We start from the raw sequence: 26,827 nt of genomic DNA on the forward strand, positions 1-26,827 counted from the left end.
AGAGCCTTCTGCTAACGAGCCCTGCCTAGACTATTCCATGAAGTAAAAGCGCCCACGAGCTGTTTATAAAGTTAAGACTGCTTTATGCTTCTAACAGAAATATTGAAATACTGTCCTGAAAGTATATGTCTATAACCAAGGTCTTTAACTCATTACTACAGTTAGAGAAACCAAGCGGAACCGAGCAGAAGCCAAATCCTCCCCTGTCCCAAACGACCGGCACTGTGACCGCACATCGCCCTCAATCATAACCCAAAGAAATGAGTCGCTTCCCACATATGTGCGCAGATGCTGTTTCTCCATCTACTACAGAGGTAGTTACATCTGTTTAAAAGTTTTAAATAGATGGTTTTCCTTTAGAAAACCATGGTTTCATCACATTCACGTGAATAAAGGAAAGAGGTGACAGTTCTACAGAGCTAGGGTAAACCTTGCTACTCACAAGTGAAGGTAGTTCACTCCTAGTGAAGTGGTGATGTTAAGTGGTAATTGTTAAGTGGTGATGACCCACTCCCCTTCGGCACGCGACTCCCGTTCACCATCAGAGGAGAATAAACAAACAACCCCCAGCAAATACACAAAGAACTCAAAGCCGGTGCTAAGTGATCTAAGAGAAGGAAAGAGGACACCGTGGGACACATTCAAATGATTTTCTACGGATCGACAAGAGATAATCCACTCCTACGATATCCTACGATACTTTTCAAAAGGAACAGGAAGTTTTCAAAATTCGTTGCTATTTTCTGCACATCTATAAGGACCGGTCTCGTAATTTCGGAAATAACTACCCGTCATTTAAGTTCTTCAGCCCGTGTCCTGCATCGAAAGAATTCTATTAGCTCAAAGCCCAACCAAGTGTTCTTTGTCAAAATAAAAATACCGCGTTTTCAGATATCACTGTGTCTTAAAAATATGGGGGTTTTACCAAACGAATTGAATACATAACACGAAATTATTCATGCGGTGCTTGTTTGTATTACCCCGGCAGCTTTACACATTTCGCTTTTCAGCTATAGAGAAAATTAAATGAGATAGATCTTCTCTTTTCCCCTTAAAAATTACTTTAATTTTGTGACACTGGACAAGAAACCCTAAACATGACCCTAAAATCTTATCTCAAAGAGTGCTTCGAAGCTGGCCGAGGTGAGAACGGAGTCAATTCAGTGCCATCAGGGCACGGACAGGACTAGCTGAAAAATAATGGTGTCGAAAACCACTCGGTAATTAAACAATTGGTCTCTATGTCTGGAAATCGCTGAGGAAACTAGTATCAAAACTGTTCTCTTGTTTTTTCTGCTCTACTGCTGTGAGAGCCAAAAGCTTTCAACCTACCATCCCCGGACTGTTGAACACCACACAAAATTTCCTTTATAATTTTCCCTTAACCATTTTTCCGTCCTCTTTCCACTCCTACCAAATTTGGACTCTTCTTTCCACAGATATTTCTGTACGGATAGGATAAACGAGATGCCCCATCACTATGAAATGTGAGATCAGGTTGTGGGGAATGGCCACTGAGCAACCCCTCCCTCAAAAATTCTCCATTTTTCCACACAGCAACCAGAATTTTACTTCACTCCACCCTCACACACGCAGATATATTCGACGGACTTCCAGGAACAGAACAATATTCACAACCTCCATCAATATTTCATCCCAAAATTATTACCGCGTATATTTCAGCTACTCAAGAGTGGCGAATCGCAACAATCAGAAAGGTCCTAAATCTCCTAAACTCATGAGTGTGCCTTAACGCACATAGACACGATAGTAATCAAATAAGCATAAAGTCACCTGGTTCAAAGACAAAAGTACATTTACCATGAGACAAGCATGGACCTACTGAACAACGCAGAGATGGAAAGGCTATTAAAACAGGAAAAGAAAATATTCCCTAAGACCGAGTATTGCAATTTGAAGCCAAGTAGGCAGTAATAAAAAAAAAAAAAAAAAAAAAAAAAAAAAAAAAAAAAAAAAAAAAAAAAAAAAAAAAAAATTACAAAACCCATGATAAAAATAACGTCCTATAAAAGACTTTTTTTTTAATTAAAAAAGAAATGAAGGCAAGAAGATTTTGAAGGGCAGTCAGGTAACAAGAAAATTAATTTTCAAAATGCGAAAACGCGGGTCTAAAGAATCACCACGTCTGAACACAACACACTGCAAAGCAAGGACAATGTTGTAAAACTCTGATCACATAAAAGTTGCTTTAATAGATCGAAGATCGATTTATTAAGTATATCGTACGTCCAAAGAGAGGGAAACAAAAAAAGTAAGTTGTCGAAGAATCTTACCACGCTTGAAGCAAGAGGCGAAAGAGACGGCCCCTTCCCGGCAGAACCGCTTTCTGCAGCAGGACCAGGAGGCGGCGGAGGGAAGTTGGGGCTGAAAACCATGAGGTCGCTCTTGGCCGCGCCGTCCGCCACGCACAGGCTGCGGCTGTGGCGCTGCGAGTACGACCAGCTGCCCACTTCGCTGGCGCACACCAGCGTCGTGGGCCCGGGCCCCGAGAGCACGGCCGCCCGCGGCGCCCAGCGCGACGCCCCGTACAGCACCACGGCCAGCAGGAACAGGCTGGACACGGCGCAGATGGCCACCACCAGCCACACGTTGGTGGCCGCGCCGGCCGCCCCGGCACCCGCGTCCGCGCCCGGCGCCGCCCGCGACGACGACGACGATCCCCCGGCCGCGGCCAGCGCCGCCTCGGCCGCCTCCACCAGCGACACGCTGAGCGTGGCCGTGGCCGAGCGCGCCGGCTCGCCGTGGTCGCGCACGACGATGAGCAGCCGGTGGCGAGGCCCGTCCGCCTCGTCCAGCGCCCGCGCCGTGCTCACCTCGCCGCTGTAGAGCCCGACGCGGAAGGGGCCCTTGCCCCGCGGCTCCCACAGCTCGTAGCGCAGCCACGCGTTGTAGCCCGAGTCGGCGTCCACGGCGCGGATCTTGGCCACCACCTGCCCCGCCGGCGCCCCCCACGCCGCCCACGCCCACAGCGTGTCCGACGCCGACACCGAGCCCCCCGCCGCCTGCGCCGCCCGCGCCGCCTCGGCCGCCGCGCCGCCCGCCTCCGGCGCCGAGCCCGCGGGCGGCAGCAGCGCCGGCGCGTTGTCGTTCTCGTCCAGCACGAAGAGCTGCACCGTGGCGTTCCCGCACAGCGGCGGCTCCCCCGCGTCCACCGCGCGCACCTCGAACTGCAGCACCTGCAGCTCCTCGTAGTCCAGCGGCTGCAGCGCCCACAGACGCCCGCTCTCCGCGTCCACCGACACGTAGCTCGACGCCGGCCGCCACCCGCCGCCCGCCGCCCCCGACCACGACGACCACGACGACGACGCGGCCGCCGCGCCGCCCTCCCACACCGAGTAGCTGACGCGCCCGTTGCCCGCCTCGTCCGGGTCCCGCGCCCACAGCCGCGCCAGCTCCGCGCCCGCCGCGTTGTTCTCCCGCGCCAGCACCGTGTACACGGCCTGCGCGAACGCCGGCGCGTTGTCGTTCACGTCCGACACCGGCACCCGCAGCCCGCGGCTGGCGCGCAGCGCCGGCGCCCCGCCGTCCTCCGCACGCACCTCCACCTCGTACTCCGACACCCCGCTCCCGGTCCAGCGCCTCGCGCAGCACCAGCGAGTACGAGCCCGCGAACGTCGCCTCCAGACCGAACGGCGACGCCGGCCACACCCAGCACCGCACGCGCCCGTTCGCCCCCGAGTCCCGGTCCGACACGCTCAGCAGGGCCACCACCGTCCCCACCGCCGCGTCCTCCGACACCGGCACCGACAGCGACGTCACCCGCACCTCCGGCGCGTTGTCGTTCACGTCCAGCACCTCCAGCACCACCTTGCAGTGGCCCGACAGCGGAGGAAAGCCTTTGTCCCTTGCTTCTATAGGGATCTCGTAACTATCTATTTCTTCATAGTCTAATTTGCCTTGAAGTCTAATTTCTCCCTTGCTTTCGTCGATAGTGAACATTTCTTTAACTTTCGTATTAACACGTCTACTAAATAAATATATAATATCGCTATTGATCCCCTCGTCAGGATCTGTGGCACTAAGAGTGACTAAAAGAGTCCCGAGCTCTGAACCTTCTAAGGCTTTAACTTTATACACCGACTGGTTGAATTGGGGCGCGTTGTCGTTCGCATCCACCACAGTGATCACCAGCTCCATTGTCCCTGTCAGAGACGGCCGGCCCCCGTCACTCGCCGTCAGCACCAACCGGTGAACGGGAATCGTCTCGCGGTCCAGAGATTTCGTTAGAATAAGACCCAAAGAGGCACTCCGGTCATTATTCCCCTGATGATCAAGACTGAAATAGTCGCTGGGGCTGAGCGTGTAGGAGAGCTGCGCGTTCGATCCGATATCCGCATCCGAAGCACCCTCCAGCGGGAAACGAGACCCCGGCACCGATGACTCCGCGATGTTAAGGGCTTCTTCTTCCACACGAAAGATGGGGGCATTGTCGTTGATGTCGGTGACCTCCAGCTCCACATGGAAGACGCGCAGCGGCCGCTCCACCAGCACCTCCAGGCGCAGCGCGCACGGCGCGCTCTTGCCGCACAGCTCCTCCCGGTCCAGCCGCGAGCTCACCAGCAGCGCGCCGCTCGCCCCGCTCACCTCCACGCTCGCCCGCCGGCCCTGCGCCACCAGCCGCAGCCGCCGCGCCTCCGCCTCGCCCGCCTCCAGGCCCAGGTCCTGCGCCAGACGGCCCACCACCGTGCCGGCCTCGGCTTCCTCCGGCACCGAGTACCGCACCTGCCCGCCCGCCAGCGCCCAGGCCGCCTGCAGCACCAGCACCCGCAGCACGGGCCCCCACCGCATCGCCGCCGCTATCGCCTCCGGGACCTTCCCTGACTCTGATCCGCTCTCCGCCGCTCCCCCGCCTTAGGGTCTCCCTGGGAGCAGCGGCAAATCGCTCGGCTTTCTCGGCGTCTCGCCCAGGCCGGTCCACCGCATTCTTCCTCCTGCTGACGGCGCCGTGACTGAGGCTCGGGGAGGAGCTGCCGCCCTTCCCCGTCTCCCGGCTCCTTCGCGGCCAACAGCGGCACCTGGTGTCCGACCGCGGCTCCTTCCGTGAGCCGCCGCCCTCCGACCGCGGCCGCCGCGGCTCCGTGCGGGGATGGACCTGCCGCGGCTCCGCCCGCTCGGCCGACGCGCCCCGCGATTTCCCTTCCGAATCCTGCCTTTCTCCGCAGCGGTAATAGTTGGTTCTTTCGTCTCCTCCCCTTCTCCTTCTCCTCTTCCACTTCTCCTTCCTAAAGGCACTTTAATTCAGAAGTACATTTGCGAAAAGGTACATATCATTGAACGCTCATATTAACCCAGGGATCACACCTAGGAATATCTTCACTGCATGAAGCCTACCCCACTTCTGATCTCCGGACTTATCTTCTCTTATGCCTGAGGAGGCAAAACTCAATTTTCTTATTTACGTTTTCTTCAGGAAAACATTTCTGTTTTTTCCTCTACAGAAGAAGATTGTATCCTCCATCTTCCATCTGCAGAAAGTACTCAGGTCTTCAGAAGACATAGATTCCCATTTAATGTATTTGGTTTAGTCCATGAATGCTAGAAACAGAAATTGCTTACCTTTTCATGGCTTTGTGACGGGGATGTAGCTGAGCAATTCCACACATTCTCCTCGGTTCTTTGTACAGTAAATAACACAGTAAATTCATGTTACGAAGAGTACCTGTGTCTGTCCATAGAAGAATTGTTTTGCCTTCTGAAGTATATTTCCAATCGAGTAAAGCATCGGCACATACCAATTCCAAAGGCTTTCAACTCCATCAGCGATGCCCTAACGCTATGCTCTAAACGTTAACCAAAAGAGCAGAAATCCTCTCAGAAGGGTGAAATAGCTCAGGGAACCTGAACTCTCCCACCTTTATGTATCAGTAAAGTATTTTCTGTAAGTTTTATCCCCCAAGTGTAGCTGGACAGTGAAGATCAAAGTCTTGGTTATCATTTTTAGGCAGGTAGAAACTCACAGTATGACAAAACAGTTGCCCATTACTGATGGAGATGAGCTGTGCAGGACACAGCAGAATCATACAACCATGACACAACTGAAGACAAGATAAAAGGGCTGCACCACTGTTCTGGCAAGGCACAGTTCACCTCTTAACATGTTCCCAGTCTCCCACCTCATCTACTGACATAAATACATCAGAGACTCTTCTCTACACAACTACAGCACTTTCTGCTGCCCTGCCACACAAGCCAGGCAGTAATATAAACCAGGTAATTTCACACATTAGTGAGGTGCTGGTTCTACCACGGGAAGAATTAATGATGCATGTACCCGGAGGTAAAAAAGTCCATGTAGGTCCCTCGATAGATATTTTTAATTACACCTGTTGCTATTCTAACTGTTGCCTTGATTTATTTCTAAATAAATGGTTTATAATATAAACCATATGGTTTGTAATATAAACCACAAATATAATAATTTATTTCTAAATAACGGGTGTCCATTGTCAGGCCTGTGTTCAAGGATCACTGTTCAAGATTTCGGGGAAGCAGGGCTGAAAAAGCGAACAGGGTTTTTTTTCATCCTTTCAAATCCCCGCTGTATTGCCAGCATTTCTGGATCCATTTCTATGAAGGCAGAAACAAATGAAACCTGAAGACTCTCTCGAGGTAAAATTGACCTTAAGAGACGACAAGACAGTGAACCACAGCCATGGCAAGGGGCACAGACTCTGAAATAAAAGAGCATTATTCGGCAGCATGGCTTTCACTCACAATTGCCTACACATCTCCTGATAAAATCAAGCTAAATCGCATTATGAGGAAATCGGAAGTTTCAAGCGTCACCCATCTTCGTATTCACATGACCATCATAGGTCAAGCACACAAGGAGCCAAAAAAATCCCAGTTTATTTTTATAAATATTCTCAGGGATGGGAAAAATAAAAATAAATTAGGTAAATACAAATAAGATCGTGTTAAAATCCCACAACATCCCAGAAATATAATATCTATGACTGCTGAGTGCATGGGGCTACCCAAGTCGGAAACCAAACTAAGGTGCTTCTACAAATATATTAACCCATCAAAAACAAATCCTCTGCCAATATGTCTTGCTCGCTCTAGCACTACAGCTGAACATTTTGACATCTCCTTCGGTACCTGTTCTTCTGCAATTAAGTGCCTTACATCAGAAAGTGCATTTCAATCATACTTAGAAGGGGAAAACACGAAACGCATCTGTCTTTATCAGGTCCATAGTAATTCTGTAGTAATTCACAAACTAATACGTGCCATGCACAGTGAAGAGGCAAGAACTTTATTATACAGATTTCTGTTCCAGAGGTGAATCAAAAAGGAGGACAGACTTCTGAGTAAAAAAAGAACTGGAAACCAGAAATTTTCAGCAGTCAAAAGCAAGAAATTCATTAGAACAGCCCTACCTTTAAGACAGGGAAATGTGGGCAAGTGAAGATACTCCATTCAAGATAAAAGACTGAAAGAGGCACTAAGAGTTACGATTAACACGACAGTGGAAGAACCAGACCTGATAAACCAGCAAGATAAGATAAACACTGCAGTCGGGAAGAGATCTTTACAAGGAATTGTTCCATTTAAAAACTCATGAGGGGATCTCAGAAAGTCACAGACAGTAATATATCAAAGATTACAAAAGATATCACCCTATTGAACAGAGTTCAAATACAGGTCTGCTGAAAAAGAAGTGCAGAAAGAATTGATGACTCTTAAGATCTACGAAGGAAAAAGGCAAAAAATTTTCAATGCAAGGACTAAAAATCTCAGTAGACAAGAAGATGAGGCTTTAAGACAGAAAGAAACTAATCCTGAAACAGTCAAGTAATGTTCTGAAATTATATAATAGAGAAGAAAATTACATTTATAAGAACAACATTCTCAGTGATATCAAAAAAGTCAAGACTCACAAGAAGCCACAAAACAACGAACTATTTCATTCAGCTTTGCACAGAGGGCACCAATATTTAACTATTTTGCACAGTTCCACTCCTTAATACGCTATAAGGAAGAGAGAAGACCAGAGCGGCATACAGCACCTGCTGCGATGTAGCACATTACAGACCATTAGGACAAAGGGATAGTGCAACCAGCACTCAGAGGGTAACCGACCACGAGACAGAGACGGCCCTAAGCCGCGAGGACGGAGCCCGGTGAGAGGGGGCAGAGCTAGAAAAGGAGAAACACTGACCGTGCCGAGGAGGGCGGAGGGCTCCGGCTGCGTGTCCTTGGGCGCGGCGCCGGGCGGCGGCGGAGGGAAGTTGGGGCTGAAAACCATGAGGTCGCTCTTGGCCGCGCCGTCCGCCACGCACAGGCTGCGGCTGTGGCGCTGCGAGTACGACCAGCTGCCCACTTCGCTGGCGCACACCAGCGTCGTGGGCCCGGGCCCCGAGAGCACGGCCGCCCGCGGCGCCCAGCGCGACGCCCCGTACAGCACCACGGCCAGCAGGAACAGGCTGGACACGGCGCAGATGGCCACCACCAGCCACACGTTGGTGGCCGCGCCGGCCGCCCCGGCACCCGCGTCCGCGCCCGGCGCCGCCCGCGACGACAACGACGACGATCCCGCGGCCGCGGCCAGCGCCGCCTCGGCCGCCTCCACCAGCGACACGCTGAGCGTGGCCGTGGCCGAGCGCGCCGGCTCGCCGTGGTCGCGCACGACGATGAGCAGCCGGTGGCGAGGCCCGTCCGCCTCGTCCAGCGCCCGCGCCGTGCTCACCTCGCCGCTGTAGAGCCCGACGCGGAAGGGGCCCTTGCCCCGCGGCTCCCACAGCTCGTAGCGCAGCCACGCGTTGTAGCCCGAGTCGGCGTCCACGGCGCGGATCTTGGCCACCACCTGCCCCGCCGGCGCCCCCCACGCCGCCCACGCCCACAGCGTGTCCGACGCCGACACCGAGCCCCCCGCCGCCTGCGCCGCCCGCGCCGCCTCGGCCGCCGCGCCGCCCGCCTCCGGCGCCGAGCCCGCGGGCGGCAGCAGCGCCGGCGCGTTGTCGTTCTCGTCCAGCACGAAGAGCTGCACCGTGGCGTTGCCGCACAGCGGCGGCTCCCCCGCGTCCACCGCGCGCACCTCGAACTGCAGCACCTGCAGCTCCTCGTAGTCCAGCGGCTGCAGCGCCCACAGACGCCCGCTCTCCGCGTCCACCGACACGTAGCTCGACGCCGGCCGCCACCCGCCGCCCGCCGCCCCCGACCACGACGACCACGACGACGACGACGCGGCCGCCGCGCCGCCCTCCCACACCGAGTAGCTGACGCGCCCGTTGCCCGCCTCGTCCGGGTCCCGCGCCCACAGCCGCGCCAGCTCCGCGCCCGCCGCGTTGTTCTCCCGCGCCAGCACCGTGTACACGGCCTGCGCGAACGCCGGCGCGTTGTCGTTCACGTCCGACACCGGCACCCGCAGCCCGCGGCTGGCGCGCAGCGCCGGCGCCCCGCCGTCCTCCGCACGCACCTCCACCTCGTACTCCGACACCCGCTCCCGGTCCAGCGCCTCGCGCAGCACCAGCGAGTACGAGCCCGCGAACGTCGCCTCCAGACCGAACGGCGACGCCGGCCACACCCAGCACCGCACGCGCCCGTTCGCCCCCGAGTCCCGGTCCGACACGCTCAGCAGGGCCACCACCGTCCCCACCGCCGCGTCCTCCGACACCGGCACCGACAGCGACGTCACCCGCACCTCCGGCGCGTTGTCGTTCACGTCCAGCACCTGCAATTCCACGCTGCAATGACCTGACAGTGCGGGTGTCCCTTTATCTGTGGCTTCGATTTGCAATTCGTGTAAATGGATGTCTTCGAAGTCCAAAGTACCGTTCAGTCTGATCTCGCCCGTCTTGGTGTCAATGGTAAAGAGTTCTTTGTTAAGAGGAATCGAAGTCAAGATGGTGTAAGAAAACTCCTTGTTGCTTCCTTCGTCTGGATCCGTGGCATTCACACGCGCTACCAGCGTCCCTTCTGTAGCGTTCTCCGGCAGCTGCACTTTATACACCGACTGGTTGAATTGGGGCGCGTTGTCGTTCGCATCCACCACAGTGATCACCAGCTCCATTGTCCCTGTCAGAGACGGCCGGCCCCCGTCACTCGCCGTCAGCACCAACCGGTGAACAGGAATCGTCTCGCGGTCTAAAGACTTTGCGAGCACCAGAAAGAGAGACTTCCTGTTTTCATCAGACGATTTAACATCCAGGGTAAAATACTCGCTGGGGCTGAGTGTGTAGGAGAGCTGCGCATTCGATCCGATATCCGCATCCGAAGCACCCTCCAGCGGGAAACGAGACCCCGGCACCGATGACTCCGCGATGCTGAGGTTTTTTCGGGCGGCGGGGAAGATGGGGGCATTGTCGTTGATGTCGGTGACCTCCAGCTCCACATGGAAGACGCGCAGCGGCCGCTCCACCAGCACCTCCAGGCGCAGCGCGCACGGCGCGCTCTTGCCGCACAGCTCCTCCCGGTCCAGCCGCGAGCTCACCAGCAGCGCGCCGCTCGCCCCGCTCACCTCCACGCTCGCCCGCCGGCCCTGCGCCACCAGCCGCAGCCGCCGCGCCTCCGCCTCGCCCGCCTCCAGGCCCAGGTCCTGCGCCAGACGGCCCACCACCGTGCCGGCCTCGGCTTCCTCCGGCACCGAGTACCGCACCTGCCCGCCCGCCAGCGCCCAGGCCGCCTGCAGCACCAGCACCCGCAGCGCCGCACGACAACGCTCCCCCATCGCCGCCGCCGCCGCCGCCGCTCTCTCCGCCGCTGCTGCGGCCGCCGCTGTGTGTGCCGGGCCCGGCCCGGTCCCGCACGGCTCCCCGCCGCCGCCCGGACGCACCGGCTCTGCTGCCCGGCCCGCGCCGCCCCCCGCGCTCACAGCCGGGCTCTCCGCCGCACCGGGGCGGAGCCGCCCACACGCCGTTCCCGAGCCTGCAGCGACACCGTGCGCTGCTCCGCCGCCTCACACGCTCCGCTCCGTAATGGTCATCTTTTCTCTTTTTCTCTTCCAAACGTGCTCGTCTTTAATTTTCTTCTTTGGGCTTTTTTCTTTCCTTTTTTTCCCGTTTACTCTTCTTTATTCCTTCCGGTAACTTGCAGGAGGCTTCCGGAGCCAGACAGCAGAATAAACAAGCCGGATCCATGAACTCTATTTACGTGGCATTACTGTCAGACCGTGGAATATTCTAATCCAGGCAGTGGCTCTTGATAACCAGCTTCACCCAGCGATTACAGGTAGGGTCGGTGGCTATTGCTCCTCTCCTTTGCTGTTGTTTTCTTTTTTGTGTTTGTCATCTTTCATCCTTGTGTCATTCCTTCACGGCATTTTCTTTTTGATTTTCTTTCTCTTCTCTCGCTCCTTTCATGTCTTCCTTTCTGGATCTCCTCCCTTTCTGTGTACAGCAATAGAATCTGCGGCATGCCAGTAAACTCGTCCTTCCTGCCTGCCTTCCTTCCTTCTCCCATCTTCCTCCTCCTCGTCACGGTCCTTACGCACACTTACTCTCTCTTCTTCTCTCTTTGTTTCTTCTTCATCTCTGTAATCAATGTATTTTTCCATGTGGTTACATCACCCTCCCCATGAAGCACAAACACCCCATTGGTAACAGTTCTCGTTCCTCTCCACTGTCGTCTTTCATCTCTCCACTCAAGGAACAAACTTCCTGCTCACTTCAAGTCTATGCCAGACTGACAGAGGGCTGTTGCACCTCACGGTCTGGATGGAAACCACACTCTTCAGGCCTCATCCTCATCAGGAAAAGAACCCACAGCCCTCAGACACACAGGCCAAATCCCTAGGTATTTCGACATTAGTGCAAACAGACTTCACTCAACACAAACAACCCAGGGGTATCTTCTTGACGAACTCAAAACCATCACAGTGCAGCACACCAATCCTTCCTGAGTGCTGAAAAAAAAGAAAAAAATGGAGCAACCAAAGCTTCCAAACACTCTTCATATACCTCGATGAAGGACTTTTTCAGGCCTCATTTGCCACCTGCATGATGAATGAAAATTTCTGGCTTCATATTTCAGGCAGGCCAGGACAGTCAGAAACACAGCAAGAACGTCCATCCCCCGGGGATTACTCCCCGTGGAATGCCTCTGCGAAGCCTGATCCACAGGCTAAGGCAACAAAGTCATTCTATCTGTGTAATTTAATTTTCTCTGGGAACACATCCCCGCCTTCCAACAGATCCCCTCTGAGACATATGTTAGGGTCCTTTCTTCATCTGTGCTTCCTGCCATTTCCTCGTATTGTGTCTGGAAGCAGCAAAATAGGAATGGGAGGAGGCAGCGGTGCTCTGCTGACCCAGTAAAGGAATCATAGACCTCTTCCAAATGGAAGGAATCCATAATGATCACCCAGGCCAACTCCAAATCCAGGCACATTTGGCCAATCCAAAATGACATGACTAAAGATGTATAAAGGTACAACTGTCTTTCAGACTCATCTTCTTTAGATAACAGCAACTTACCTGAAGCATCTCTGGCTCCTTCTTCAGAAGAGATTTACTTTCAAGGGAGGGAATTGGTTCTGAAACATATTTTCTTTTAATGTTATCAGAAAATTCTGGGGAAGATTAATAGGGGGAAATGACCCACATTCTGCCAAAGCCTCTAAATCACTAAACAAAGGATAATGCTCCTTCATGTACTTTTATCACATGCGAAGTAGGAGAGAACCTGCAAATCTCAGAACATCCTCCCAATATCAATCTCAGCTTAGAAGACTGGAAAATCCATCCCTCATACTGGTGGTTGGCTGCTGGAAATCTGCTACCTGAGAGCTGCCAAAATTCAGCAGTCTGCATTTCATCCACTGTTACCAACACATTGCCAATGCTAAAGTAGAAAAAATTTAAAATATGGATAAATACGGATTTTTTTTTTTTTTTTTAAAGGAGAGAAGAAAACTAGAAGGTCCCATTACACCGTATCAAAATGCTAGGTCTGTCAACTTCTTGGTTATGGGCAGAACTTTTTCCACTCCCTATCAAGACAAGAGAAGAGATGTAAACAAGGAGGAACTAACTCTGCTAGTTCCTTCATCCAGAGAGCTTTGGAGAAGGCTGACCAAGCAGAACTGATATTTGGAAAAGCTGCTGTTTCAACAACACCCTATTTTCAAAAGTAAGTGGTCCGAGCTGTGCATGGTAGATGTCTTCACATCTGGCAGGAAGGGCATGGAGAGTACCAAGGATACACAGGACTTCAGAAGGGCCTGAGAGGATCCCAGGCAAGCAGTCCTGAGTGACAGGTGCCTTCACAAGGTTTTCCAGTGGAATCCTCTAACCCAAGCTCTGGGAAATGAATCTCCAGCTAAGCAGATGGAGCTTTTCTTCCCCAGTAATGGTCCTTATGCTACACAGCATTTTCATTTCCTCAGTGAAGAAACCTCCCCACTCAGAATCACCCTCCCCATGACAGAGGGCCCAAGCAATACTCCATGCCACTTGCAGGACTACAGTGGCAGCACCCAAACTGCCCCACCAAAACAGCTTGGCCTAGCAATAAAACCCACTCTGAGCATGATCCAGGCCTCCACACATCTGCATCTTCCCTCACAACTGCCTCAAAGAATTTACGAAGGGATGCAAAGCCACAGAATGTCTGGCAGACTGTGTGAAATCAATCCTAAATGTTCTGTGCTTTTTCAGCAATCTCAGATGGAAACACCACAGAGCTACACATTAGAGATGTTTAAAATTCTGTGATCAGAGTGACAGCTGATCCGGATTCATTTTGTTTTGTGAGAACCACACCAAATGCTGAAGCACAAGCACAGTCACAAGATAAACTGTGGGGGAGAATTTCTATGATAACATCAGAGCTGGGCTGCTCTGCAGGGTTTTGTGTGGCTGTGCAAGTACCAAGGTTAGGCATGACAAGGGAACGCCCCATTTCTACTGAGGCTGACCCTGCAAGTGCTCAAGTAGGAGATATGAGGCACACACAGATTATACTCTCCTTCTCACCACATCCTCTTGCAAATCCCACTTGACAAGCAGCAAGGACCCATCATGGCAAAATCAACAGATGAGGAAGCTCCCATAGACATCCATCCCTACACAAAGACTCCAGCAAGCTGAAATCCTACACTCCCACAATGCCTTTCTCAAAATAAGAGGGAAGTGGTTCATCAAAAAATATTCAGCATTGCGTTTCCTCTTACCAACACATTTAATATATTAACAATGTATCAGCACAGACCTCGTTCTATTTGGGAGAACTTCATCACCTCAAAGGACTTTGTGGCCATTCATATAGCACACAGCATCTCAAGATTCACAAGGCTTCCAACTCCAGAAGTTTCGAGCCCTGCAAAGCATCCCAGGCAGAAGACTCTGTGCCCATCTTGCTTCACAGTTTTCTCTAGGTATCCATCACTGCTCACTCTAGGACACGAGTTCTCAAGATAACCACATCATCACTCGGTCTTCTATTAAGACATGGCCCGTGGTCTTCCCAATGAATCCCAACTACCTTGGGTAAGTCGTCTTCTGCTCAAGGTCACATATAGAAATATCTGAGCCTTATTCTGTCACTGCCACATTCACTTTAATAAACATGTCACAGTTCCCTTCCTTTACAGAAAGGAATATACAAGGAAAAAGATGATAATAAAAATTCATACATCCCTGTCTACTTTGTTAATGAGCGTGCTCATAGAATCAAAATGCAGGAATGCTGTTTCCACAGTAAGACAAAAATTTTTTGCCCCATGTGTAATTTTGTGTCACGTCTCCTGCAAGAAAAACTAAAGAAAACAGTTTTCAAAACCAATCCAGACCTAATACCAATATGGTCAGAAGTCAGCAAAGGTATTAAATCAACACAAAGTGATAGGGGGTCTGCCACCACCACGGCTTGTCTTGTATTCCTCCACCAAGCTAATATCGAAGCCCTTCATGTAAAAAAGTAAGAAAGTTGTCTGCAAAACTGGCACCCCACGGCAGCTCTCCCTCCAATAGGCAGTGATTTCATCCAAGGGTAAAACTCCTCCCCAGCGCAGCAAGACTCAGCTGTGGGTGATAAGTGGTCTGGGGCGACATAATACCTCATTTCCGCTAGGACACACCAAGAAATCCCAAAACTGGAAAAGGACATGGTGGAAGATAAAACGGCCCCTTTAATGTCTTCAAACACCAACAGCCCTCAGGCTGCGGGGGCGGAGCCTCGCGGCAAGAGAGAGCTACCCAGGGGGCGGGGGAGAAGGAGCAGAGATGAAAAGATGCGGTGAATCAAAGGGCAAGAGGCGAGCAGAGCAGTGCCACTGACCGTGCCGAGGAGGGCGGAGGGCTCCGGCTGCGTGTCCTTGGGCGCGGCGCCGGGCGGCGGCGGAGGGAAGTTGGGGCTGAAAACCATGAGGTCGCTCTTGGCCGCGCCGTCCACCACGCACAGGCTGCGGCTGTGGCGCTGCGAGTACGACCAGCTGCCCACTTCGCTGGCGCACACCAGCGTCGTGGGCCCGGGCCCCGAGAGCACGGCCGCCCGCGGCGCCCAGCGCGACGCCCCGTACAGCACCACGGCCAGCAGGAACAGGCTGGACACGGCGCAGATGGCCACCACCAGCCACACGTTGGTGGCCGCGCCGGCCGCCCCGGCACCCGCGTCCGCGCCCGGCGCCGCCCGCGACGACGACGACGATCCCGCGGCCGCGGCCAGCGCCGCCTCGGCCGCCTCCACCAGCGACACGCTGAGCGTGGCCGTGGCCGAGCGCGCCGGCTCGCCGTGGTCGCGCACGACGATGAGCAGCCGGTGGCGAGGCCCGTCCGCCTCGTCCAGCGCCCGCGCCGTGCTCACCTCGCCGCTGTACAGCCCGACGCGGAAGGGGCCCTTGCCCCGCGGCTCCCACAGCTCGTAGCGCAGCCACGCGTTGTAGCCCGAGTCGGCGTCCACGGCGCGGATCTTGGCCACCACCTGCCCCGCCGGCGCCCCCCACGCCGCCCACGCCCACAGCGTGTCCGACGCCGACACCGAGCCCCCCGCCGCCTGCGCCGCCCGCGCCGCCTCGGCCGCCGCGCCGCCCGCCTCCGGCGCCGAGCCCGCGGGCGGCAGCAGCGCCGGCGCGTTGTCGTTCTCGTCCAGCACGAAGAGCTGCACCGTGGCGTTGCCGCACAGCGGCGGCTCCCCCGCGTCCACCGCGCGCACCTCGAACTGCAGCACCTGCAGCTCCTCGTAGTCCAGCGGCTGCAGCGCCCACAGACGCCCGCTCTCCGCGTCCACCGACACGTAGCTCGACGCCGGCCGCCACCCGCCGCCCGCCGCCCCCGACCACGACGACCACGACGACCACGACGACGACGACGCGGCCGCCGCGCCGCCCTCCCACACCGAGTAGCTGACGCGCCCGTTGCCCGCCTCGTCCGGGTCCCGCGCCCACAGCCGCGCCAGCTCCGCGCCCGCCGCGTTGTTCTCCCGCGCCAGCACCGTGTACACGGCCTGCGCGAACGCCGGCGCGTTGTCGTTCACGTCCGACACCGGCACCCGCAGCCCGCGGCTGGCGCGCAGCGCCGGCGCCCCGCCGTCCTCCGCACGCACCTCCACCTCGTACTCCGACACCCGCTCCCGGTCCAGCGCCTCGCGCAGCACCAGCGAGTACGAGCCCGCGAACGTCGCCTCCAGACCGAACGGCGACGCCGGCCACACCCAGCACCGCACGCGCCCGTTCGCCCCCGAGTCCCGGTCCGACACGCTCAGCAGGGCCACCACCGTCCCCACCGCCGCGTCCTCCGACACCGGCACCGACAGCGACGTCACCCGCACCTCCGGCGCGTTGTCGTTCACGTCCAGCACTTCCAGCACCACCTTGCAGTGACCCGACAGCGGAGGATTTCCTTGGTCTGTCGCGTCCACTTGCAGGCGATAGAGGCTAACATTTTCAAAATCTAAATTGTTCCCGAGACGAATCTCTCCACTCTTTCTGTCGATTCGGAAAACGTCTCTTCCCTCCTGAGGGAACAGCGTCTGGAGCGTATAAGAGATATTTCTGTTTGACCCTTCATCTAAATCCGTGGCATTTAGCTGGATGACTAAGGTGCCGTGTTCTGCATTCTCCGGCAGCTGCACTTTATACACCGACTGGTTGAACTGGGGCGCGTTGTCGTTCGCATCCAGCACCGAGATCACCAGCTCCATTCTCCCTGTCAGAGACGGCCGGCCCCCGTCACTCGCCGTCAGCACCAACCGGTGAACGGGAATCGTCTCGCGGTCCAGAGATTTCCTAAGCACCAGGAATAAGGACTCACCGCCCTCCTCGGTTTTTTGTAAATCCAGAGAGAAATACTCGCTGGGGCTGAGTGTGTAGGAGAGCTGCGCGTTTGCTCCGATATCCGCATCCGAAGCACCCTCCAGCGGGAAACGAGACCCCGGCAGAGTGGTGAATTCCGCGATGCTGAGGTTTTTTCGGGCGGCGGGGAAGATGGGGGCATTGTCGTTGATGTCGGTGACCTCCAGCTCCACATGGAAGACGCGCAGCGGCCGCTCCACCAGCACCTCCAGGCGCAGCGCGCACGGCGCGCTCTTGCCGCACAGCTCCTCCCGGTCCAGCCGCGAGCTCACCAGCAGCGCGCCGCTCGCCCCGCTCACCTCCACGCTCGCCCGCCGGCCCTGCGCCACCAGCCGCAGCCGCCGCGCCTCCGCCTCGCCCGCCTCCAGGCCCAGGTCCTGCGCCAGACGGCCCACCACCGTGCCGGCCTCGGCTTCCTCCGGCACCGAGTACCGCACCTGCCCGCCCGCCAGCGCCCAGGCCGCCTGCAGCACCAGCACCCGCAGCGCCGCACGACAACGCTCCCCCATCGCCGCCGCCGCTCTCTCCGCCGCTGCTGCGGCCGCCGCTGTGTGTGCCGGGCCCGGCCCGGTCCCGCACGGCTCCCCGCCGCCGCCCGGACGCACCGGCTCTGCTGCCCGGCCCGCGCCGCCCCCCCGCGCTCACAGCCGGGCTCTCCGCCGCACCGGGGCGGAGCCGCCCACACGCCGTTCCCGAGCCTGCAGCGACACCGTGCGCTGCTCCGCCGCCTCACACGCTCACACACAGCGCCTCTGCCTCCGCTCCATCACGGCCAGCTCCTCTGCCGTGTCCTGCTCCTCTCTCTTTTTTTCTTTTTTGTTGCGCCGTCTTTTCTCGTATTTATTTTCTTCTTTATTCCATTTTTTAATGTCTCGTCCTTTATCTTTCAGTTCGGTATTTTTGATCTGGTTTAATCCGCCGGCTCACCTGCTCCGCCACAGCGCCCCCCGCCGCCGCTTCCCTCTTTGTCATTCAATCTGACGCCTCTCCCTCTGAGCTCTTTTATTGTTCTTACCTCTTTTCTTTTATCGCTTGCTTTATGGTTGCATAGGTTCATTTCTTTCTTTCCTCTGCTCCTTCCTTTCTTCCTTCCATTATTTTCTCTGGTTTTCATCGGCTTTTCTTTTTCTTCTTTTACCTTCTCTTTCCTGTATAATTTTCCCATTCCTTTCTATTGCTGTGTCTCCTGTTCGCTGTCATTTTGATTTATTGCCCTGTGCTTTTTTAAAACTCATTTTCCTTTCCAATCTTTGCTCTTCTTTACATTCGCCGGCAATTCGCTAGTTGCCTTCTGTATTATTGTGAAGGCCATCAAAGTCGGAGCTCTCCGCGCAAGTTACGGTATATCAGCACTCATTACGCTATATCAGCGCTAGTTATATTAGCGCTAATTATGGTATATCAGCGCTCGTTATGGTATATCAGCGCCGGGGCTAAGTGCTGAAACCGCGGGAAGAATGTTAGTCGTCAAGTCTGCTCAGCGTCTAAACGTACAGGTCGGTGCCTACTGATCAGGTTCTTTATCTTCCTGTTTTTTCTTCCATTCTCTTCTCTTTTCGTTACCTCCCGGATCCCTTTCTGTCTTAGTTTTTAATTGTGTAGTCGCCTTCACTGGTACATCCTTTCCTCATTCATTTTCGTCTTCTATTTACATTTTATCTTTTTGTCTCTTTCCATTCTGTTTTTCTGGTTCTCTTTCCTATGTATTTCTTCATGTTCTTAACTGCTATAATTTTTACATCCTCCTTCTCGTTTTCTTTCTTTATCTCTTATGTCCCTCTATTTCCTTTACTATAATCCTTTCCAAATGTTTATATAAAACTCTCCATGAACATCTCCTTCGGTAAATCTTCCCATTCCTGTACCTTGCAATGATTCCTTCCATTGTTCCGTTTATTCCACTTCTTTTTGACCTTTTCCCTTTTACTTTTTCTTTATTTTTTCTTCCTCTCCTCCCTGTTCAGTCTTTTCCTCTCCTTATCGGGTGCTGCCGTATTTGTATCTTCTATTTTTTTTTCCACTTGAGGAAATGTTTTTAAAATACTTATTCCACCACGTCATGAAGCACAGACAGGCCCTTTAGCAAAAGGGCGCTCACAGCTCTCATTCCTCATGACAGGGATTTGCATTCTTCCTTTCCTCCATTAACATGCACCTGCAGATTCCTCTCCCTTCAGAATCAAAGCCACATTTGGAGCCTTCAATCATCTCAACGGCCCGAGAAACAAATCAACAAAGCAATCACATCTTAAAGAACAGCTTTGTTACATCAGAGAAGAGCCCACCCATTCAGACATTTGATACAAAAAAGTCTCCCGAGTAAAAATGACCCAAGGGAGTCTCTCCTTTGCAAAATCAATCCCTTCAGCCTCCAGCATGATAAGCCGCCAAGAATGCAGACAAAAGAAGCATGATGACAGCACGGTCCTCATTTACCTCGATGAAGAACAATTCGGCCCTGACTCACTATTCACCTGCAGAGCTATTAAAAAATTCACCACGGTATTGTCACGGAAAGCATCCTCGGCATGCCCAACACATCTCCTCCTAGAAAAGCATTAAGGTCACCTCTCCATCTGTCTTTGCTGCCCACTTCTCACCCGGTGCCAGGGAGCAGCAGAAATGAATGAGAGCACACAATGGTGCCCCAAACCTACAGGAATTTTGATTCAGGCAAAACTCGGTCAATCCAACATGAAGATACCACAGCTGGACTGAACCAAAGTACACCTTGTCTCACACAGAGCCTCTTCTGGTAGCACTAACTCACCTGTAGCATCACTGGTTGCTTCTTCAGAAAAAGGAACTCCAGCACCAGGAGTATTTCTTTGAAAGGACACTGTCCCTTAATGCCAGCTAGAAGACCAGCACCAGGGAGATGACTGATGCAATGTCCCAAAAAAGGATGGCAGATCTGCACAAAGTTCAAAGAGTCTTCTGGTTGACCAAGAAAATTCCACATCAATGGCAAGGGACTAAAGGCATGCATGGCAAGACACTTGATAAGCTCTAATATCACAGGGAACAACACCAAGCAAGAATACTGAGAACTGCTGGAGGTCCTGAGAGGATCCCACAAAAGCAGCACTGCAGGGTGGGATGTTGGGGAAGATGAATCAGGGAAACCTTATAAATATAACTGCTTAGCAAAAGATTCTGAAAATATGAAACCTATAATCGAAATAGAAATGAAAGCTTACTTTGAGTTGTAGGGTACTGAGTCTTAGTTAATATATAACCTGAAAACAATAGCCTGGCTAGCTGAAGGAGAATCTCTTTTGATTGAACAATACCTTTCTGCTGGCTGAGGGATCCAAAGGTCAATGTGGCAAAACAGAAGTCTAAAGAGTAGTTTCCAGAGTTTAAAATATAACACAGTATGGTAATATAGTAGCTCTTATAGGCTGTATGTAGATTCTATAGGATTTTGTGTCTTATATTGGTTACTCACTGTAAATTAGAATATTCATCACAAAAGGAAATATAATGTATTGTAACAAAGACCTTGCTCTCTTAACTCTCTTACCTCTTCACTCTTACCTCTCCTCTTAACTTTTAGCTCTTACCCTTCCTCCTCCCCCTATTCTCACTCTCTTCCCCCTGCCACCTTGCTCTCTCGCTCCCTTCTCTCTCAGCTCTCACCCTGCTGTACTTTCTCCCTCTCTCTTTGGGTCTTCTCTTCAGCCGAGGCTGGTGGCTGAAGGCAAGGCCCTTTTACCCACGACCCTTGCAATTAAAACCACATGTTCTAGAATATACAGGTCAGCAGAAGTCCTTGTCCCAGCCGTCTGCAGATTTGCCTACAGTGGATATTTTCTCAAGGCTTTCTATTGGCATCATCTCTCACTCTAAGGCATGGGAAATGAGATCTCCACAGCTAACCAGACATTCTCCACAAGTTCCTCCACAAGCACATACATTGTGTTCCACGCAGCAGCTCCATTTTCCTGGGAAAACAATCCTCCTTCTTAAATTCACCCTCCCCATCACACAGGCCCAGCCCCTATTTAGTGCCACACGCAGGATCACTGCCAAAATATCCAACATTGCTCAACCTCAGAAACATGCTCTGTCTGTAAACCCACTCTGCATGTGATCTGGGCCCTTGTGCTTCCTCATCTTCTTTCACGATCACCACAAATGATATACAGTCTAAAATAATCTGACAGGCTTTTCCCAGCTACGTGATCTTCAGCATGAATGCTTTCCACCTTTTCAGCAAGTGTACGCAAAAATGCCAAAGAACTGGACATATAGCTCATAAATATCCTGTGATTTGAGCTGTGGCAGTTCTGATCCCAGTCCACACAAATTTATTTCTTCAAGAGAAACTTGGAAACTGCCAAAGCACAAGAGCACTCACAGTGTCAACCAAGTGGGACAACTTGTACCACATGAACAGGGATAATGAGACAGGTTTCAGGGTCTTCCTGCAAATATCAGAACCATCCACATGTGACATCAGGACACACCATCTCTACTGAGACCAATTGTGCAGTGCACAAGTAAAGGAAGTTGAGCACATAAAGATTAAAATCCTTGTAAACCCCACCTGAGGAGGAGCAAGGAACCATCACAGCAAAATCTACATCTGTGGACACTACTATGGAAGCCCACAGCTACACGAGGACAGCAAGTTTAGGTGTTCCCCTCCCACAACACCATGAACCTGAACAAGCTGTTCCATCAGACAACACCCAGCACTCTCCATCTCACCACCTCTTACCAACACAGGGCCTACATCAGGCAGGGAGCAGCAGAAGACACAGTCCCTGGTGGAGAGACTCCGAACTGCAAAGGACATTGAGGACATTTCTGTATCACACTCTCATCTCATTATCAGGAAGGCCTCCCACTCCAGACCCTCAGGACCAAGGAAAACATTCTCAGAAAGAACACTCCCTTCCCATCCTGTCTCGCCCTTTCCTCTAAAACTCCCTCACTCCCCCGCTCTGAGACCTGTTCTAAAGACAAATATATAACCTCATGATATTTTCTCATGACAGGATCCATGGTCTCTGCAAGGATTTTCAGTTTCCCACACAAGCCTTTCTGCTGCTCATGGTCACCCTTCCCATCAGAAAAGGGCCAGGCCCTACTCGGTACAACAGATCACAGTTTCCTTTCCTTCCTCAAGGTTCCACATGACCATTGCTTATCCTTCCCAGCAATGACACACCAGAAAACTCCATGGATGGTATCATCAACACCGTCTATGGCAGATGTTCTGCTGCTGACACCTCATCTTTTGCACTGCTTTTCTATGGGAATGCTATTTTCGAAGGTGATATTGGAACCTCTAAACAGCAGTGGCACTGATTTTGTGATCCCAGGGAAGAACCGATACTGTGGGGAGGACACTAACACATGCTACTGCCTGTGTACCAGGATGGTATTTAGGAATTGGTGGTGAAAAGCGGTTCTTTGATGTTGGGGGCGATTTGTTTGTTCATTACAGAAGGGAAGATTTCCACTTTTAAGGGCCTCTTAGAGTATTGATCACTGACGACACAATTGATGCAAATTTCGACAGAACAACAAAGAAGGACAGTGCACTTCACACTGTGTCTCTGGTCAGGAACACAAATCCTCAGGAACGCAGGCAACAGGAAAACAACAAATCAATTTCCCTTCCCAAACACATATATCGGGTCATCTCCCTGAAGATTTTCTACTTTATACACTCTTCTCCCTGAGTACTTTATACTACTACCCACAACACAATGATCCTTTTGATACAGGATCAAAGAAACATCATTGGAAATTTCTGACACAACTACATTATTTTCTAAATGAGTCTCAGAGTAGAAGGATAATAGACAAAAATTGCCCTTGAATATCCACTTTTCACCTTGTGTCATACCTTCACACATAACTACAATTGAAGAGTAGGGCAGTTTTCAATGAAAACACAAGTGAATACCAGCACAACCAAGAGTCAGCAAGGGCAGTGAGGTGGTACACAGTACCTGCGGGTCTGTCACCGCCACAGCCCGGCTGTCTTCAACTCCTTCACCCAGCTCGGTTGGAAATGCTACACATCAGCATCAGAACCCACTTCTTGTCTGCAAATCTCACACCTCTGGGCAGTGCTTGTCGCACGGGAGAGTAATTTAATTTTTGAGCAGAAGAACTCACATTCAGAGCCCAAACCCTCAGCTGCCTACAGTAACTGCTCGAAGAGGAATTACATTCTGCACCGGCCTCAGAAAGAGCCGGGGGCCGCGGAAAGGACACGGGGACAGAAGCGAAGGGGCCTTTGGCGTCTTTAAGTACCCGCTAAGCACCGAACGTCCCTAAGCCGTGGGAACTGAGCCCGGCTTCCAACAGCAACTACCCGGAGGGCGGATGAGAAGGAACAGAGAAATAAACGAGGGAAGCACCACTGACCGTGCCGAGGAGGGCGGAGGGCTCCGGCTGCGTGTCCTTGGGCGCGGCGCCGGGCGGCGGCGGAGGGAAGTTGGGGCTGAAAACCATGAGGTCGCTCTTGGCCGCGCCGTCCGCCACGCACAGGCTGCGGCTGTGGCGCTGCGAGTACGACCAGCTGCCCACTTCGCTGGCGCACACCAGCGTCGTGGGCCCGGGCCCCGAGAGCACGGCCGCCCGCGGCGCCCAGCGCGACGCCCCGTACAGCACCACGGCCAGCAGGAACAGGCTGGACACGGCGCAGATGGCCACCACCAGCCACACGTTGGTGGCCGCGCCGGCCGCCCCGGCACCCGCGTCCGCGCCCGGCGCCGCCCGCGACGACGACGACGGCGATCCCGCGGCCGCGGCCAGCGCCGCCTCGGCCGCCTCCACCAGCGACACGCTGAGCGTGGCCGTGGCCGAGCGCGCCGGCTCGCCGTGGTCGCGCACGACGATGAGCAGCCGGTGGCGAGGCCCGTCCGCCTCGTCCAGCGCCCGCGCCGTGCTCACCTCGCCGCTGTAGAGCCCGACGCGGAAGGGGCCCTTGCCCCGCGGCTCCCACAGCTCGTAGCGCAGCCACGCGTTGTAGCCCGAGTCGGCGTCCACGGCGCGGATCTTGGCCACCACCTGCCCCGCCGGCGCCCCCCACGCCGCCCACGCCCACAGCGTGTCCGACGCCGACACCGAGCCCCCCGCCGCCTGCGCCGCCCGCGCCGCCTCGGCCGCCGCGCCGCCCGCCTCCGGCGCCGAGCCCGCGGGCGGCAGCAGCGCCGGCGCGTTGTCGTTCTCGTCCAGCACGAAGAGCTGCACCGTGGCGTTGCCGCACAGCGGCGGCTCCCCCGCGTCCACCGCGCGCACCTCGAACTGCAGCACCTGCAGCTCCTCGTAGTCCAGCGGCTGCAGCGCCCACAGACGCCCGCTCTCCGCGTCCACCGACACGTAGCTCGACGCCGGCCGCCACCCGCCGCCCGCCGCCCCCGACCACGACGACCACGACGACGACGACGCGGCCGCCGCGCCGCCCTCCCACACCGAGTAGCTGACGCGCCCGTTGCCCGCCTCGTCCGGGTCCCGCGCCCACAGCCGCGCCAGCTCCGCGCCCGCCGCGTTGTTCTCCCGCGCCAGCACCGTGTACACGGCCTGCGCGAACGCCGGCGCGTTGTCGTTCACGTCCGACACCGGCACCCGCAGCCCGCGGCTGGCGCGCAGCGCCGGCGCCCCGCCGTCCTCCGCACGCACCTCCACCTCGTACTCCGACACCCGCTCCCGGTCCAGCGCCTCGCGCAGCACCAGCGAGTACGAGCCCGCGAACGTCGCCTCCAGACCGAACGGCGACGCCGGCCACACCCAGCACCGCACGCGCCCGTTCGCCCCCGAGTCCCGGTCCGACACGCTCAGCAGGGCCACCACCGTCCCCACCGCCGCGTCCTCCGACACCGGCACCGACAGCGACGTCACCCGCACCTCCGGCGCGTTGTCGTTCACGTCCAGCACCTCCAGCACCACCTTGCAGTGACCCGACAGCGGGGGCGTCCCCTTATCTGTCGCGTCCACTTGCAGGCGATAGAGATTATCTTCCTCAAAGTCTAAGTCACCCCTTAGACGGATCTCTCCGCTGTTTTTGTCAATTCTGAAAACATCTCTTCCACCCTGAGGTGACAGGATCTGAAGCGAATAAGAAATATTACCGTTTGCCCCCTCATCCAAATCCGTTGCATTTAGTCGAGTCACCAAAGTGCCGCGTTCTGCATTTTCGGGTAGCTGCACTTTATACACCGACTGGTTGAATTGGGGCGCGTTGTCGTTCACATCCAGCACCGAGATCACCATCTCCACTGTCCCTGTCAGAGACGGCCGGCCCCCGTCACTCGCCGTCAGCACCAACCGGTGAACGGGAATCGTCTCTCGGTCCAGCGGCTTCCTGAGCACCAGGAATACGGACTCACCGCCCTCCTCGGTTTTTTGCAAGTCCAGAGAGAAATGCTCGCTGTAGCTGAGTGTGTAGGAGAGCTGCGCGTTTGCTCCGATATCCGCATCTGATGCGCCCTCCAGCGGGATCTGAAACCCAGGAGGGGAGGTCTCCGATAAATTGAGGTTTTTTCGTGCGGCGGGGAAGATGGGGGCATTGTCGTTGATGTCGGTGACCTCCAGCTCCACATGGAAGACGCGCAGCGGCCGCTCCACCAGCACCTCCAGGCGCAGCGCGCACGGCGCGCTCTTGCCGCACAGCTCCTCCCGGTCCAGCCGCGAGCTCACCAGCAGCGCGCCGCTCGCCCCGCTCACCTCCACGCTCGCCCGCCGGCCCTGCGCCACCAGCCGCAGCCGCCGCGCCTCCGCCTCGCCCGCCTCCAGGCCCAGGTCCTGCGCCAGACGGCCCACCACCGTGCCGGCCTCGGCTTCCTCCGGCACCGAGTACCGCACCTGCCCGCCCGCCAGCGCCCAGGCCGCCTGCAGCACCAGCACCCGCAGCGCCGCACGACAACGCTCCCCCATCGCCGCCGCCGCCGCCGCCGCTCTCTCCGCCGCTGCTGCGGCCGCCGCTGTGTGTGCCGGGCCCGGCCCGGTCCCGCACGGCTCCCCGCCGCCGCCCGGACGCACCGGCTCTGCTGCCCGGCCCGCGCCGCCCCCCCGCGCTCACAGCCGGGCTCTCCGCCGCACCGGGGCGGAGCCGCCCACACGCCGTTCCCGAGCCTGCAGCGACACCGTGCGCTGCTCCGCCGCCTCACACGCTCACACACAGCGCCTCTGCCTCCGCCCCGCGATGGGTATGTTTTCTGCCGTGTCTTCTGTCGTGCTACTCTTTTTCCCCTTATATCTTCCTTTTTCTTTGAAAGTAGACCTTCATTTCTTCTTTTCTTTCTTCGCTGCCTTTTCATTTTTCTTGCATCCTGCGGTTCCTTCTTCACGGACATTTTTCCTTTCTCTTTCCTTTTTGTCTTTGTACTCTTTTCCTTTTCTTCCTTGACTGTCTTATTTTTTCCTCCTTTTTATGCCACTCTCCATTCTATCCGCTCCTTTCCCTTCTCTTTCCCGGCACCTGTATTCTTTAGCTGCACTGGAAACTCGTCAGTGTCCTCTGCCACCGCGGAGATCATTAAATGCGGAACCATCACCGCTAATTACAGAGTATCATTGCTGGAGAGCTGTGCTGCTCTTATCAAAGGTGTT

General features: G+C 54.9%; 4 protein-coding genes across 4 annotated transcripts in view; all 4 read right to left on the reverse strand.

Moving 5' to 3' along the window:
* LOC136367737 (protocadherin alpha-2-like) overlaps nt 1-10,693 on the reverse strand; it is a 90,915-nt gene extending 80,222 nt beyond the window's left edge. The window contains exon 1 of the mRNA XM_066329534.1: nt 8,186-10,693. Within this exon, the coding sequence (XP_066185631.1) occupies nt 8,186-10,693 (2,508 nt within the window). The remainder of the gene's footprint in view (nt 1-8,185) is intronic.
* LOC136367679 (protocadherin alpha-2-like) lies at nt 1,750-4,809 on the reverse strand. Its single transcript, XM_066329481.1, is given in 3 exon segments — nt 1,750-1,794; nt 2,295-3,584; nt 3,586-4,809. Coding segments are annotated over 3 exon segments (2,559 nt in total).
* A 4,005-nt stretch (nt 10,694-14,698) lies between the features above and the next one.
* LOC136367738 (protocadherin alpha-6-like) lies at nt 14,699-17,760 on the reverse strand. Its single transcript, XM_066329535.1, has 2 exons — nt 15,241-17,760; nt 14,699-14,707 (listed from the first exon to the last, which is right to left on the reverse strand). Exons 1-2 carry the CDS (start codon nt 17,758-17,760, stop codon nt 14,699-14,701), a joined length of 2,529 nt encoding a protein of 842 aa, XP_066185632.1.
* A 5,824-nt stretch (nt 17,761-23,584) lies between these two features.
* LOC136367739 (protocadherin alpha-6-like) lies at nt 23,585-26,152 on the reverse strand. Its single transcript, XM_066329536.1, has one exon. It carries the CDS (start codon nt 26,150-26,152, stop codon nt 23,585-23,587), a length of 2,568 nt encoding a protein of 855 aa, XP_066185633.1.
* Nucleotides 26,153-26,827: the final 675 nt, after the last annotated feature.

Source organism: Sylvia atricapilla, chromosome 14, assembly GCF_009819655.1.
Source record: "Sylvia atricapilla isolate bSylAtr1 chromosome 14, bSylAtr1.pri, whole genome shotgun sequence".
In the NCBI taxonomy this organism is placed as follows: Eukaryota; Metazoa; Chordata; class Aves; order Passeriformes; family Sylviidae; genus Sylvia; species Sylvia atricapilla.